The sequence below is a fragment of the Lonchura striata genome, chromosome Z, assembly GCF_050655825.1.
Source record: "Lonchura striata isolate lonStrDom1 chromosome Z, ASM5065582v1, whole genome shotgun sequence".
NCBI lineage: Eukaryota > Metazoa > Chordata > Aves > Passeriformes > Estrildidae > Lonchura > Lonchura striata.
The window spans coordinates 48,587,229-48,604,120 of record NC_140740.1 but is presented as its reverse complement, the minus strand read 5'-3'; the positions used below and the strand labels follow the sequence as shown (position 1 = coordinate 48,604,120).

Here is a 16,892-nt window from a genome sequence, read left to right as displayed (position 1 = left end):
CTGATGACCATACATACCAGCTTTAGAAAGGATCGGATTGTGTTACTCAAAGAAACAGCTATGCTGTCATGAAATTACATTAGATTTTTAAAATATACATTTTCTTGATTTTTCAGTGTAAGAATTAATTTTCTTACCTTACTTTTTTATAATCCTGCTTTTCCTCTAGTAGCATCCTATCATTCCTTCCTGAAAAAAACACATGGAGAACATGTTATTAACCCAACATCTACACAAATCAGCTCCCAGGCTCAAATCTGGAAAAGGCAGACATCTGTGAACCTTGTAATACATGTTTCATCTATTAGTCCTAGGTTTTAAGATATGTCTGGTGGCTTTTTTTCTTCATCTCCTAAGGGGCATAAAACACAGTATGCAAGCTGTTTGTAGGGATACTGAAACAGAAGTCATTGCACACTGAGATCAAGCAGCTGTTGAATCAGTAAAGCTTGAATTAACACAAAGACTTACAACCAGGTTTGCATTTTTTAGAGCCTCTCATGTTGCACATTAGCTGGGCTGCGTGAGGTAAGCCATGGTATTCATCAGGTTTCCAGCACAGCTCCTTGGGCAGTAAGTGAGCTCCAGACTAAGAAATTATATAAATAAATTATACTTCTATAGCATTTTGCATCATATTGGAAGAGTTCCTTTTTGTGGAAAAAATAGAATTAAACTTTTTATAAGGACATAAGCAACACAGCAGCAAAATATGTACATTTCAGTAAATATGTAACTATCATAGCATGCTCCTGGAAGTAAATCACATTTATTTCTCCCAGCAGGCTACTTATTGTTGGGTAAAATCCACTGCTTGTGGGCAAACAGGAAATATTCCTGTCAGGTCAGGGCCCAGTTTGCCATTTCTTTTAACTCACTATTTGGAGAAGAGAAACCAACTGTAAGAAATGCAGAACAATGCCTGCACTTAAACAAGACTAACCTTGCTCATTTTTTATGTTTTAAAGTTGTTGAAGAATCTGTGCTTGAGCAATTTAAGCTTTGGTAACGACTTGCAGCTCAAACAGTGTTTAGAAAATGGCTTGACCAACATCTGCAGTATTTGCAGCAAGAATAATTAGGCAGTGAGATCAGCATATGTAAAAACAAAACAAAATTGTAGTTTCATTACTGCTGCTAAAAATCCCCAACCTGTAAAGCTTGTGTAAAGCTTCCACAATCACAGAAACTTACATAGCCATTAGGGCATCTACCCTTTTGAGATGTGGGAGCACTGAGAGATCAGATTAAGCTTTCATAGGCTTCTCTGTGAAGAATTGGATTCTGATCAACAACAGGGAGGCAGAATATTCTAGGATGCAGCTACATTTGAAATTACTGAAATCCTGAAAATGTGATCAGTTAAAATGTTGACCTGGTTTAACATCTTAGAAGAACATTTGAAGGAGAAATGGAAGAGATTGACTCATTAGATAATACTGAAGCTGAAACTTTTGGCAGGGTGATGGTTCTGTTCACAACAGAAACTGAAACTACATGTATGAGAAATGGCACCTCTTCAGCACATTCATATTTAAATATCAAAGTGTTTAATCTTTTGGGGGAGAAGTAATATGTCTGTAAATACATGTTTGATAAGATGTGTCTTCTGCCCCAAATTTGGCGCATGTAGGCAACAGGCACATAGGTTGCAAGCCAAATAGACCATCTTCAGAGAACCTGGCAACTGAAAATAAAGACTGAACAAAGGATCACAATGTCTAGAAGAAAACACAGCTGCTTGATTATATTATCTGGGCAGATTTAACCCCCAAAATACAGTAATTTTCCTGGCAGAGCACCCGTAGTCAAAGAGGATGGTTTTTACAGCCAGGTTGTGCTCACTCCTGTCAATGTCTGCTTCCAGCCACTGTGCAAGACACTTGGGAATGAACAATGTCTGCGCTCACACTGTTCCCAGTGAACTGCTTCCTTTCTCAGAAGCTGCACAGATTTGCCCTTTTCTTAATATTGCTCCCAATCTAGAAGCCCACATCCTAGTTTCAAGAAACATGACTTGCTGCTTAGGAATGTAAATCGCTTTGCATCCTGGTCTTTGAGAAAGAGCCCATGGAGTGGGAGAATGATCCTCTTTGTTCTACCCCATCCTGAGGATCATGGGTGAGTGACCTCCACACCCACAAGCAGAAAGCTCCTGGCAGAGGAGCAGGCAGGAAACCAGGGCAGGTCAATTTTTTTTGTGAATATGTTTCATTATTATGGTGAGGGCATGCCCTCCAGCAGGCTGCAGCAGGGAGAAGGTGGATGATGAGACGACAGAGCATTTCAGTGTCTTTCAAAAGACAGCGTTTGAGGGCTCTCTTCAGGGCTTTTTTGCCTCTTTTACTTCATATACATAGGCACTTTATGTGCAGATGCCTAGCTTGCTGCAAACTCCTGTGCTAGGCAGCAACAATGCATGAGAGGGAAGCAGAGGCTCTCCTGACACATTTTTAAAACGTTTTGTCAAAGGTTTTAACCTACCAGTACAAACAGATTATCAGATTATCACAGCCTTTAAAAAAAGATCACATCACAGGATCAGGGCAGCTACAACAAAGTACCATCTACAAGGAAAGGATGGTATCACTCTGAATCCACGGGAATGCCCTTCAGCCCCTGTGGATCAGGAAGTGCTGAAACAAACCAGGCAGAGCTCCTAATCTTCCCGCCCAGGCACACACTTCTATCACTATGAGATCTTTAAAGCAGAATTTCTACTGGGACAGCATATCTAGGAGCAACATAATATTTCACAAAGCTGTTGAGCATCACTTAATGTGCTTCAAACTGCTGAACCAAAATTTCAATGTTCATAATAAGTGGAAATTATATTGATTCAAATAATTGCCCCTCATTTATGATGGAAACCTTAAGTAAACAACAGAGTTATCAATAGTTACCACAAAACAAAATTCACATTCCCAGTTTGCCCTTTCATATATTTGAGGACTGCCAAAGGATTTCTTTACTTTTAACTAGATGGCTTACTGATTCCAACAAAGCCAGGAAAATATATGCAGAGTTATGCACATGAACAAAGGGAAACAATTTAATAATGTGTTGAAAAATATTTGATTATGTGCAACTCTCTTATTTTTATTTTGGCAATTACTACCATCCAGCAATATCAGAGTCTTCAACGAGGACAGTAAATAGTAGTCAGTTGCTAGAGCCCAAAATTAAATTCACATATTTATGAATGAACTGAAGTAGACTAATCATAAACTAAAGTATTGTGACTACTAACATATTCAACTGGTAAAAGTGATTGTGAAGTTTTGCCAAAGGACTACAAGGAATTTCAAGTAAAATTAAATTCAAGTAGAGAAAAATCAGATGAAATTTCATTTTCAGATCTCTTAGAATAAAGAAAAAACTAAAATGCTAAAAAAATACGATGGCAATTGTTTAAATTCTCAACATTGATATTATTAAATAATTAAAAATGGTTTTTACGGACCCTCTAAGGAAATCCTGTCCCAAGGCTAATGCTAGGAATACAAAGATAATGTCATATAACAGTTTCTGCTCAAGGCTATGGAGTACTTCTGTTTGCCAGTGTAGCTGAACATTTTCTCATTGTAAAAGTTGAATTAATATAATTTCATCCAATGAGATCAGTACAATAATGTTACAAAATAGGAGAGTATTGCTTACATTGGATTTGGTGCACAAACAGGTTCTAAGTTTGTTGGGCAAAGGTTGGAATTTCATCTTTTCGTTATTCTAAAAAGATACATTTTTCTCATTAAGAATATATATGTATATCTTATGAAACTTGGGGGATCTCTTGTGGAATCTGAAGCAAGAAGCACTGATTTATCTGATTTCTCTGATGCTGAGCCAACTGGGTGGACTCCATTACCACACCAGCTCCCTGAGTCTGTGGGGAGCTGGTCAGAAGAAGTGTAGGGAAGTTCTTGGAGAAGGGGAGGTTCCTGATCACTCTGATGTTTGGAAAAGCTAATACTTTCCCAGAATTTCTGACAGCTTAAAGGACTCTTAGGAGAATCATAATTTTTCGCTGGGGAGTTCATCTCCTTCTTCACATCCTGCTTGAGAAGAATATTTCCTGTGCATGAATGTCGAACTCTTCAAGCCAAGCTCAGGCTTTTGCCATTTCTCTGATTCCAGTTTTTTTGATTTTGAATCTGAAGGACATAAGTTGGGATCATGAGAGAAAACCTAGTGTTGCAGCTGCTGCCAAGGAGCAGACATCTTCTTTAAACTCAGGAAGACTGTATTCCTCTTTTGTTAAACAAGCCTCATGTTCATTTTAAAGTATTATAACCATAAATATTATGCCCTAAATAGAAAATTTCATTTGAAGGGTCTAACAGCCTAGAGAAGTTGAAATATAGGTTCTAAAAAGTATAGTCTCTGACTAGCAGCACCTCCTGTAGTTACTTCTCTCAAGACAGAAAATAACGGGTGTTTTGTTTTGTTTTGTTTTGTTTTGTTTTGTTTTGTTTTGTTTTGTTTTTATTACTGCCTGAATAGGAGCTCCCAAGCAGAAAAAATATCCCATAGAGACAATAGGTGCAAAAAATAAAAAAAATTAGCTGTACCTTCTTTTGGAATTTCAGGCTTTCTGGGAAGAAATAACTAATTTGCACTGTTTTAGAGTAATTGTTCACTTGCAGAAAATTTCTGTTTCTGAATAAGAATTTCTTAGTGTGTACTTGGCTGGTTAATTTTGAGTTATTTATTTAGGAACTCTTGTATATACTCAAGTTGTATGTACCTTTCAAGTTCATAGGAAACTTTTAAAACTATAAACATGGCACTAAACTTGCTCATTTCTAACTAAGGAAGGATTCTCAAATGCTAAGCCTCATTATTTCAGCAATAGCAATAAATTCTTGATCTCAGCTTTCCTGAGAGAATAATAAATATTTTTGTCAGTGTGCAGTTCTACCATTTGCTAAATGATGCAACGTTCGTAGCAGTATCAAAAGTCCAAATCATAATATCTTGCCAGGAAGTTTTCAAGCAGCTCTTGGACTTCACTATGCTTTCTCTTTGGTGTCAAGCAAACATAACATCAGTATTTTCCCTGCTGACTACTATTTACTGACATGATTTTCTGGATGGCACAACAAAAGATACAACTTACAAAACGTACTATTATGAAAAAAGCAGAAACAAATGGAAGTGTTGTTTATTTGGTAGTTCAAATTATTTTATGCCTAAATCAAGGAAGGATATCCCTGAACACAAAATAGGGAACAAATTCCTGTGGAGAGGAAGCAGCCACAGAAGCCCAGCAAAGGATTTACTGTAACATTAATTCCCTGTGTATTCTCTGTCCATGTCTGCACAGCTATGATGAAAAAACAGGATGCGATCCTGGTAGAAATTATTTGTAGGTTGAGTTTTTAATTTAAAGCTAAAGAAAAATGTGCTGAGAACATTTATGCCTGTGATGCTACAGAATTATGCATGGCTTGGCTGCTACATGGGATATCAGGTTCCTCCATAAGCATAGAATTCTCTCCTTTATATATAACCCAAAATATTGAAAGGTTTGATATGTTTAACTGATTCCCATCTGTTGTTGTTAATCGCTGTGTGAAATATGTCATAAAACTTGCTGATTTATACTACTCTTTCTTCTCAAATCAAAATTAGGCATGAACATGAGTTTAAATGTTTGATTTCAGATTTGGTTTTATTTATCCTAGTAATTATTTTCTACAAAACAAATTTTCCATTAGTCAATAAAGTGTTATGAAAGAGATCAGAAATGTGCAATAAAGTGTGAGAACTAATAATTAATAATAACTTTAATGAAAATATTTCTTCTTCGTCATTTCTTTTCTCCAAGGACAAACTGAAAGATGTAAAATTAATCCTCCTTGCCAAAATTAAGCAACAAAACTTCCAGGGGGAATTTTCAGTGAAAGCATATCCAAGCAGAAAAGTTGAGTGTTTTTGTGGTTCTCTAACCATCTGTGAAGCTGTCACAAGAAGTTTTATGGCTCTTTTTTGAGATGTTATAATTCTCTCATAAGTGTATTGGACATAATCCAAACTCTTGAAAGTATTTTCTAGGTACCATGAACATTAGTGCCTTCCATGCTAGCATGAGTTGTGTAGAAATACAGCAGATACTTTTTCTCTGTTTAGACAAAAAAAAAGGAATCTTTCTTCACATATAAATGGGGCCCTTTTGGGTACTGTGTGTAATTTTTAAAGCAACTTAATATGGGTAATTAGTTCCTTTGTGAAAATCTGACTTCTGTGTTGTGAAGTAGAAATGTAGAAGCTTTTGCAATGTAGAAATACTTACATGGATACTTAGTGAAGTTCTTCCACTCTTGGTGGAACATTTAGGAATTTCTGCATCTCTTACAGCTCCTCTCTCTCAAGTTTGTTATCTTCTGCTGAACTCAGTCTTTGAAAAGATATTAAATGATTAAGCTCATCCCTCTCAGCTGGTGATTGTTCAGAAGGTTAGAAGTTCATTAATTCAGTTTTCACCAATGTGGGAGGACCCACCTTTCTAGCAAAGAAAGCACAAACATGTTCATGGAGAGATTGAAGCCTGTCTGTCAGATCAGTGGCTATTTAAAGACCTTCTACATCTCATTTCTATGTTCCTAGACCATAGGTAGACAGTGAAAAAAATAGTCAAGGGCAAGGAAAATATCTTTAATTACCCATTGTCCTCTGAAAATGGGATCACCAAGGCCATGAGCTTATTCAGCAACAACCAGCAAAATGTTTCGGTAAGATGTCAAACCATAACCACATGCCAGGCTCTTTCTAGCCCCAGCCACATCTCTCCCAGAGGGACAGCAGCCTCCAAGAGTGCTCTCCTGGCAGGCTCAGCTCTGAGTCATCCTCCAGCCTCCAGGTCCCTATGACAGCCGTGGTTTTGAGTGCAGGGAAGAATAATAGCTAAAGAGAGAAGTTTACACTGGCCATATCTGTACTGGGTGCCCTGTGCACCCTTCTGGGTGTCTTGTCTTTACAGGCCTAGCTCTGGTCTGGTCCCAGGGGCCAAATGCCTACTTGTGCCTCCAGCTCTCCTGATGTACTTCCATCCTTGTAGCACCAAAAAGAGAGCCCAGTTCATACACCCTGACATTGCTCCACCATGCAAAACAAACCCTGGGAAGCAGGAACAGGACATTGTCTTCAAAAGCACTCTGCTGGTCCACACATCATGCCTAAAGGTCAGAGTCAGCCTCTCCCAACAAGTTCACCCACTGTCCTGCTGGAACAGCCATTCCTGGAAGGCTTTCTCATCTTCTAATTTCTTTCCTAATCCACACAAGTACCAGTAATTATCAGGGGGAGACTGACTTGACCCCATGGCACCTCATTAATCTTTTTCTATTCCTCATGGATTATTCTTCTCTCATCACACTGGAAGATCAAAGGCCAGGGACTAGATAAGCAGAAAAGAAAATTCCTATCAGTTTTTCATTGTGCATCTGGGAGAGGTGGGGATCAGAATTAGGCAGGCAGTTTATTTACTACATAGTGGTTTATCCCTTCCACCTAGGGGAAAGAATTTTCTGTGTGAAGGAAAGCAGCACTTCCCTTTGCTTTTGAAGCCAGCATCTTCCAGCAAGCAGCAGATGATATATCTCTTTTGAGTTCTCCACATACAAAATAACTTACTGGCAATTATTTACACTGCTTTCACGTTTCTGTCTTTCACTTTAGTCATTGCATTAGGTATTGGTATTGCAAACTCTTGGTGACCATGGGCACAGTGGAATGAGAACTAGACCCCACGGTGCTACAGCAGGTTTAGAGGGGAAGGGTCACAAACTGCAGCATTACACAATTATACCTTTCTTATATCCACAGTGCTGAAGACACATCATCCTTTAACAGAGAATTACTTTCTAGGGAGAGTGTAAACAAAGGTATGGACTTTAAAGGAAAATAATTTGTTTCACAAACATTCTGTAGCCTGACTACAAAATGTCTGACCTCTGGCCTCTGGGCAGCAGTCTGACTGGCTACTGTAAGCCAGCAAAACACCAAAATGCATTTCACTGAAAGTAAACAAAACCACAAACCTAAGCATTCAAAATAAAATTTGAGAGCATAAAATAAACTTTTGCCAACAATATGGTGTCTATTTTAATGAAAGTCTTGGGTGTTATTATTTTAAACAGAAAGTTTTCATTACATACAGTGATATAATCCAAATACTGCAGTAAGCTTTGCTTCAATTAGGAACTCTGAAATTCTCTCTACTGAAGGGAAAAATAAAGGTCACTTTATGCTTTAGCAGAGGTGAGGAGCAGAGGAAGAGTTTCTGTCCCAGGGAATTTGCTCTTTTTTGTCCTGAAATGTACAGACTGTGTGACTAATCTCCCACTGATTCTGAAATACCTCAGTGACTCGAATGGAAAACCCCTTCTTTCCTCCACAGACAGTCCTGATACCATTTCCTTATGCATGGTCTTTGACATTTCTGCGCAATTCCTAGAAATCTCCCAGCAAGCTGCCTGCAATATGCTTCTCCTCGAGGACTTTCTCATATCCAGGTGCAACACATCTGCCTTAACCATCCAGCTTGAAAACATTTAAATCCCTTTTCTGCACTCATGCCTCCTTTCTGTTTTCCTCCTCTTGCAGCCACAAGTGCTGTGCAGCCTGCCCAGAGCAGCACTGAGATACCCCAACAGACTGACCTTCTTCAGATGGCATGAAGAGTTCCACTATGAAAATGGAGGGCAAATTTAATTATTTTAAAGTGGGAGGTGTAAAGTTGCATGTAACTCATCCTGTTCCTCTGGCTTCAAATCCGGTTGTATGAATGGCTCTGGAGCAGATGATTGAAGTCAAGAGCAGTCTCTGCACCCCATGGACATTTACCCATGGAGCTATAGCCAATATCCTACCATATTCCCATTCTTTTCCTAACCTTGTGTTAGCCTGAGAAATGTGTTTACCTATTCCTCTTCACTCCCAAGGAAACAGCAGTGATTGCCTCCAAACAAATTTTCAAAGGTTCAAAAGGAGGAAAAGCACATTCCACCACAGATTCATCTTGGAAACAATTGCTTAGAAATGTTACTAAGTGCTTTTGTTCAACCTGCATTTATGTTAGATATTTTTAAAAAACAAACAAACAAAAAACCAACTAAAAAAAAAAAAAAAAAAAAAAAAAAAAAAAAAACAGTGGTCTTTCCACTTTCCTTCTCCACAGGTCCTTATCTACTACTTTTGAATTAGACCAACATCTCTTCAGCAGGCTTACAAAATTCTTTTTAGTTTCAGTCTATCCGTTTTTCTCCATTGCACAGGTTTTCTTGCTTTTGTAGAGAAAACTGTGAAATACACATTTGTGCAATATATGCATACAAAAGAAAAGAAAAAAAAAAAAGAAAAAGCAACCCACAGGAGGCAAGGTTTCACTGATAACTTTTCCACAAAAAAATGCAGGCCAGTCATTCTGCATCTTGTGGGTCTGTCCAGGGGGCCTGAGACCTCCTAAGTCAATTCTGGAATTTTAGTGCCCATGCCCAGCCATGCTTGAATGTTTCCTCATTACAGCTCTATCCTCTGTGGTGCTGGTCATCTCACCACCATAAAACCACAGCTCCTACACCTCACAGGGCCTGAGACAAGCAGAGGAGATTCATAACCATTTCACCTCCATGATCTTCCTTTTGGCTTTTTAGTGAGGATTAAGGAGGTGAAGGAAAGGTAAGGATCTTGTGAAAGTGATGGATTACTACTCAGGTGAAAGGACTTTTTCTTTGTTGAATTCTTTAAACATGATCAGCACTGGTGGTATCTGGGAGAGGACTGAGAGGCAAAATGTCATTTGAGCAAACAAAAAATGGCTTATCTACAAAAACCCCTGACAAACAAACAAACAAAAAAACCCAAACCAAACATGCAAAACAAACCAACAAGCAAACAAACCCCCCCAAACCTAAACAAAACAATAACAAAAAAAATTAATTGAGTTGTCAGAATGGCACAGTAAAGCAGAATTGGAAGTTAAATATCTGAGGGTTCTTTCTTGGGCTGGTCACTGTTGAAGGCAATAGACATGGTTTAGTCAAAACTGAAAACAAATTCAGAGTTTTGTGGCCATGGTCTCAGCATAGTGTCATTTCTATACAGGGTGATTGGACAATGAGAGACCTTGCCTTTCTTCCCAGTCAGTATGAAAAAAGTAAGCAAATCATAATGAGAGGTAAAGATTCATGACTAATAAAGTATATGTGCACATTTATCACTTTTCTTCTCTAAGGGATGTCATAGTGATTTTATGATGCTGCTAAGGAGAAACTTTTGCTTGGATTGATTTGGAAACACGAATTCTTTGCATATAATAGTCATTAAGTAGCCTAGTTTAGAATTACACAATGTTAACCTGACCAATGTGTATTGGAAGCCCCATGATATTAAGAGATTTTCCATTCAGTAACCAAAGAAAGCAATTTTTCACCCTGGGCCCACACTTAAAAAAAACAAAAACAAAACCAGCGTAAATGCTAAATGCACAAATGAACATTTACACTAAAAGCAATTCATCTAAACTGATGCAACATCACTTCTTATATTAAATTTGGAGCTAATTCAACAATTGTTGGACAAAACAGTGAGCCTTGGAGACCAGAGTTCTTAAGGGCTGCTGTGGCAAGTTTCACCACCCCACTGCTGTGCTTGGAGAGTGTTGTGTCATCACAGTGAGGCACAGCTTAGACGTTGGAGGGCTGAGTACGTAGATTTGGGTTTGGCTACAGTCCTTGCTGCCCCCAGCACGCCACAGATGTGCACCCTTTTCCCCTTGTAGTAAATGCTTGAGCCACTGCCAGCAGCAGGGAGTTCCTCTTCTTGGGGGAAATTTGTTCAGTGTCTCTCTGGCCTAGTTAACTGAGTGACCAAGGAGTCCAGGGTTTAAGTATTTCTGTAAAGAGATTATCACTACAAGAGCTTGATTGCAGAAACAGAAGTTTCTAACAAGCAATTTTAAGTAACGAGTCAAGGTGCAGGATGAGGAAAGAGCTGCTACTTGTATCGTTCCAAAAATTGCTTATTAACATTCTCATGCGAAACTGCCTGTACCACATCTCCTGGGTATTTTTAAATTAACAGTTTTTTTGTCCATCAACCAACAGTGATAAAAGTTTCCTACGATTTAAGTATGTAACACAAGCATGACACACAGGGTTTCTGGTAAGAAGCTATCTTCCGGCTTCCAGCTCAAGCCCCAGGATGTCATTCTGGGCTAAGGACGTCACTGCATGGCAGGTGTCACCACCTGGAGCTGGCAGGACAAGAGGCTGTGGGGTCAGTCCTGGCTGGGGACATGTGAGCACTGCTTGGGCTGCAGACACGGCCAGGGATACAGGAGCCCTGCAGGATGGCCTGCTGGGCCAAGGGTTTCATTTGTATACAGCCAGGATCAAGAAAGGATTTTAGCTTAGATTAGAGGATGTTTTTTAACCTGTGCAGGAGAGTTTCTTGTCCTTCCATGAAGAATGGTTGAGTTGGAGGACAGGAGGAAAATGGGCTGTGATAAACTAGAGACACTGAGGGAAATGTTTCTGAGACAGAAGGGAAATGAGTTGAGAGGGAAGAGTCAGGGTGAAAGAGCAAGTTGGTGAGGGGAACTGGTCACATGTGCAGCGAGAGTAGGAGCAACAAACATGTAAAAACATTGCCTGCTCTTTGGATTTCACACCAAGGCTTACACAGCTCCCTCCAAATGTGAGGTAGCCACAGCAAGTAAAACATAAGGAGTAAAAAATCCCGCTGCAGAGATATTTTACCATCTCCATTTGAGATGAACTGCTTGGTATGTTTTTTTCTTTTAAAATTACATTGTTTTCTGGCTCGCAACTCATCATTAATTTTGCCTGGGAGCCTCAGGGAAAAGCAAGAGAGTCTTGGCAAAGAATGTCACAGTTGCAAAGCTTCTTCTCTGGGTCTCCTGAGCAGAGCTGTGCTCCTCCAGATGCATTCCCTCCGTTGTGCTTCTGCAGCCTGCAACTGATGAATTTGGGCTTGTTCAGGGGGGGTTGGGGGCACATACAAGTATCTCCCAAAGAAGACAGTCCTCCACAAATCTGAGTTACAATGTGACTCCCTCCCACACACTGCAGCCCTCCACGAACTGCTCCGGTCTGGGTCCCCTCTCCAGGGTACAGTCCTTCATGAACGGGGTGCTACAGTGTGGCCCTGCAGGGTCACAAGTCCTCTATCAGCAAACCTGCTCCAGCACGGGCTCCTCTCCACAGGCTACAGGTCCTGCCAGGAGGGCTTCCCGTGGGGTCACAGCCCCCTCAGACACCCACCTGCTCTGGTGTGGTTCCTCCAGGGCTGCAGGTGGATCTCTGCTCCCCCTGCACCTCCCTGTGCTGCAGGGGCACAGCTGCCTCAGCATGGGCTGCACCAGGGGCTGCAGGGGAATCTCTGCTCTGGCTCCTGGAGCAGCTGCTGCCCCTCCTCCTTCACTGACCCTGTGTCTGCAGAGCTGTTCCTCTCTGTGTTCAGGTTTCCTCCCCCTTCTTAAATCTAATATCCCAGAGGTGTTGTCAATGTCACTGGCTGGCTCAGCCTTGGCCAGAGCAGGTCCATCTTGGATCCATCTGGCATTGGCTCAGGGGAAGCTTCTGGCAGCCTCTCGCAGAAGCCACCCCTCTAGCCCCTCTGTTAGCAAAATCTGGCCCTGCAAGCCCAATACAGTAAGAAATCATTATTTGTGTGGTATTGGACTAGATTTCATCTAGATTCTTCCTCTGTTGAAGCTCAGTTGTATTTTATTCCACTTGGACCTGTCTTGGAGGGGTGGGTTTGCATTTTGGATCATTGGCTGACAACTGGCAGAGCAGGACCCCTCCCACAGAGGTAACTTGTACCACAAGGGTTTTTTCAAGGGCGTGGAGTTGTGGGAGAGGGAGAATGTTACCATTTCTCACAACACTTAATATACAGTGACTCAGAGATCATTGGGGTCTCATTTTGGCTTCATTCAGCCCATTATTAACTTTTTGCCCCTTTCTCTAAAAGTCAAGGGTGGGTGACACATCAGTTGGCTCTGCAACTCGTGCTGTGGCTGGAATTTGTAAAGTTAAGAGTTGAACAGATTAAGTCCCAAAAGCGAAGTTGTTCTGGGGGTTTGTGGGATGGTTTGGTAGTTTATGGTTTGTTTGGGGGGTTTTAGTGGGGTTTGTTTTTTTGTGGTATTTTTTGCTCCCATTTGTCAATTGTGGGTATTTTGCTGCAGCTAAGATCTGTGGGCAGCAGCTGACACTTTAAACTGCTGTCAAGGCTCTGAGGGCACCAGTAAACCTTACTGACCCTGACCAACATCCCATGGGGCCTCCCCAGCACACACAGCACCCTGAAACAAGTCAGGGGATGGATGAAGACAAGGATGGAGCCATTCCTCTCATATCATCCTGCTTAGCTCACTACCAAAAATGCATGCAGGGGATGAGGGAGAACCAGAGGGAAAGTAACCAGAAGAAATTGATGAAGAGATTTGTAGGGAATGTAAAAGCACAGCAAACTGTTTTTCCGATTATTGCAAATGCAACATGTAACAGAAATCCCATCTTTTCTGCTCATTCCAGCAGAATTTACTGTTATGGAAGTAGTTTGATAAGCTGTCATGTCACAGACAGGGTCAGGACATGACCTGGGAAAGGTCCCAGCTCCCAGGTGTGTAGCTCATAGGGATTAAAAGGGTGCCTGGGTGGAAATCAGTATTAAAATGTTCATCAACAACAAGCTGCATGCAGTTCTGAGGAATGTGACTGTACCCACCTCAGTGGGCCAAGGCAGGAATTTAATGGCCAGAAGGGTCACCTGGTGCTGTTACTCTGCTTATGTAGCAACACTGAACCTCCTCCAGACAACTGACAAAAACAATTTTTTGGCCTTATATATAGCAGCACAGGGGAAATAAAAGTAAAACTGAAACATTTTCCCCAGTGGTGCTGTCTCTTTTTAAACGTTTTAACTCTTCCAGAAAAGCATGTGTGGTTCAGAGACCACTGAGCTAGATTACTCAGCAAGGCTCGCAAACACAGATCTGTCGGTGAGCTCTCAGGTACCTCAGGTACGAGCAAAATTTACCTCGCTGGTTTTCCAGTCCCCTGCGGTGTTCTCTGCTCCCATACCGCGGCCGGCGGTGCCCTCTAGCTGCCGGGGATGCTCCTGGTCCCACCAGCCTGCTCCAGCCTTCCCGAAACAGCATCGGCTGATATCCCTTCCGCTGGAAAACACCTTTGTTTTCACTCGAGGCATAAGATAAAAGGCCGATGTTTCTGCGAAAGTTGTGTTTTACTGCACTTTCAGCCTGTTCCTGTTTTATTCATCCTGGTTCTCGCCTTTCTTCTGATTTCAATCAGTTCTGGTTTTAGTCAGATGCTGCTGTGATTGCCTCTAAACCTCTTTCTACAAAGAAATAAACATTCCCCCTCTCCTCCACCTGCAAACTATCATCAGCTCATCTCTGATGTCCCAATAAGCTGACAATAAAAAAGACCTTGTCTATTCAGATTTTTATATTTCTCTACCACTATTCAGGGAAAAAAAAAAAAAAACAACTTGGACAACAAGAAAACCTTTTTGTGCAGATGAGTGCTGTTACTCACGAAAGTGTCAGCAGTTCTAAAGAGGATTTCATTGTGAAAGAGTTCACCACTCAGCAAACTCTGTGAGGCACAGGAGACCTCCTGGACACTCCCATGATCAATGGATCCAGGCTCTGAAGCCATCCAACACCTGTGCAAACAGAGCTGGTGTTACACAGGCCGTGTGCCCTGCCACAACATCCCTGTGCTGGGTTCACATCTTTCCAAGGGGAGCCAGTGCAGCGCTGCCCAGGGGTGACACTGCGCCTACATGGTGAAAAACTGACATGAATTGATCTCAGGTCTCACAGAAGCATCAGAGGATGGCCACATTTCTGCCGTGACTCATTTGTCGTGAGGTACTCTGAGCTGCTAGCAATGTGGCCGTGGGGGAAGATACTGAGTCATATAGGGCAGATGTGAAATACCTGCAACTCAGCTGGTGCTCATTAGCCACTCATTGCCCCTCTGCCTATTCCAGGAACTGGTCTATACCTGCAGAATATGGTCCATGCATCTGCCATGGTGTGAGAAATGCAGCCAAACAGCCTGTGCTTGACACTCAGGAAAGGATCTGCTGGGAAGGGGCTGATGGCTTCTTCCTGAAAAATCCCACGCTGTGCAACATCAGCAGCCAGCTGCTTTAATTTTGCTTGGATGTTGTCTGTGTCTGTGCATTAATTACTGCAGAGCATGACAAGGCAGAGGTGGCAGTGTGAGAAAATTAGGAAATGGATGGCTGAGTTAAGGACAGACCAAGTTGAGCAAGCTGGAAATCAGGACAATGTGACTAAGCTGTTTCTAGTACATTTGTCAGAAAACTGAAAACCTCATTTATGTGGCACATATGAATGAATGAAGACAAGTAGAAATCAGAATGGGGGTCTATAATCCCTGCTGTCCAAAGCTCCCCTATGCTAGAAATTCCTGAGTATTTCCAAATCATCCTAACCAATTTCTTTAGTACCAATCACAGCAATTTCCTTCTTGACAGGATGGAAATCCACCCCCTCACCTGCACCCCTGCTCTGTTTTCTGTGCAGGTGATGAGGCAAAATGTTGGGCTGTGACTGCAGGTAGGGCTGGTGGCTCAGCTTTTCACATTGTAGTGAAAGCTTGATCCTTTGGGCTGTAAGAGCCTATTTTCAGGCACTTACAATGTTGCCAAACTATAACTATTTGGAATGAAATTTTCCATGCCAGGTATCTGCCTCAGGCTGAAGTTTTTGGAAAATATCCACAAACTTAGCAGTTTCCAATAGTGAGGGTAAGGAAAAATTCAATGTTTTGTCCAAGTTAAAAAGCAATTTTGACCTTTGCTTTGAAAAGCTCTGGCATCTCTCTTCCTTGGAGAGAGTTTCCTTCATCGGAGATATCCCCTTGGCCCTCCTGAAAACCTGCCCAAATCTGGCTATGTTGTATGCCTTTAGGAAGCTGAATTTGAACATGCTCAGGGGATAACTCTGAGATTCCTTTCATTTTAGCAATTGAATTATTGAAGTTTTCATCCTCACTGAGCAGGTTCCAACCACAGTTCAAGCAGGACTTCCTTTGCAGTTTCAGCTGCAGACTTTCACAGCCCATGGCAAGGCCAAGCACCTGAAGATGGTGAGCCAGAAGTCTGTCTCTTGCACTTTAGATGATGTTCATTGGAGTGAGACAATGTGAAAGAGAAAATTCCTGGATTCAAATGCAGAAAGGACAAGAGCCAGATGTGTGGGTAGTGATGGGGGAGTGAAGACTCAGGAATCCTCCCAACAAGACAGGCAGAAGGACAAGGCTGGGGATAGCCCATGGATGTGACAGGCAGTGTGGGGTCAAGGCAGGACCAGAACAGGAGTCAGAAGGATGTGGTAGCTGTGGAGAAAAAGGGAAATAAAGTCAGAGGGGCGAGGAGGGGCCCAGACAAGTCTTTTCTCACCTGGGACCTTGGTTGCCTGGAACTCAGAGCCTGGAGTCAGAATTTTTGCCTGCCACATCTAATATGTGAAATGCATAGCCTCAGTGCAGACATCAAAATTAATATGTATTCTTTCCATTGATCTTTACAGCTGGTGAGTGAAAAGGACTCATTTCCTTCACATTTGAATGATGCTGTAGAACTTAATTATTTCTGAGAACTTCACTATAAAGGCAAAATATCATGGGAAGAAGAGTACCTTAGAAATCAATAACTATTTAGGGAAAAGCATGAATAGCAAGACATAATGAAAAGATGTTTCACAGCAGAGGACAGAGTTGAAATTCCACAGTTAACTTGAATTCCAGTGTTTCTTTAGCTATTGAGATATCAAAGTCACGTGATATGCTTGTAATGCT

At 41.4% G+C, this 16,892-nt stretch overlaps 1 protein-coding gene across 2 annotated transcripts in view; it reads right to left on the bottom strand.

Moving 5' to 3' along the window:
- LOC146763808 (uncharacterized) overlaps positions 1 to 16,892 on the bottom strand; it is a 90,812-nt gene that overhangs the window by 42,092 nt on the left and 31,828 nt on the right. The window contains exons 1-4 of one of the 2 annotated variants that reach the window (XM_085568091.1): positions 15,888 to 16,021; positions 14,595 to 14,724; positions 14,074 to 14,212; positions 138 to 189 (exon numbers count right to left, since the gene is read on the bottom strand). In XM_085568091.1, the coding sequence (XP_085424217.1) occupies positions 138 to 189; positions 14,074 to 14,212; positions 14,595 to 14,724; positions 15,888 to 16,021 (455 nt within the window). Of the gene's footprint in view, positions 1 to 137; positions 190 to 14,073; positions 14,213 to 14,594; positions 14,725 to 15,887; positions 16,022 to 16,892 lie in introns of those variants that run through there. The other variant, XM_085568092.1, reaches the window with a different exon arrangement.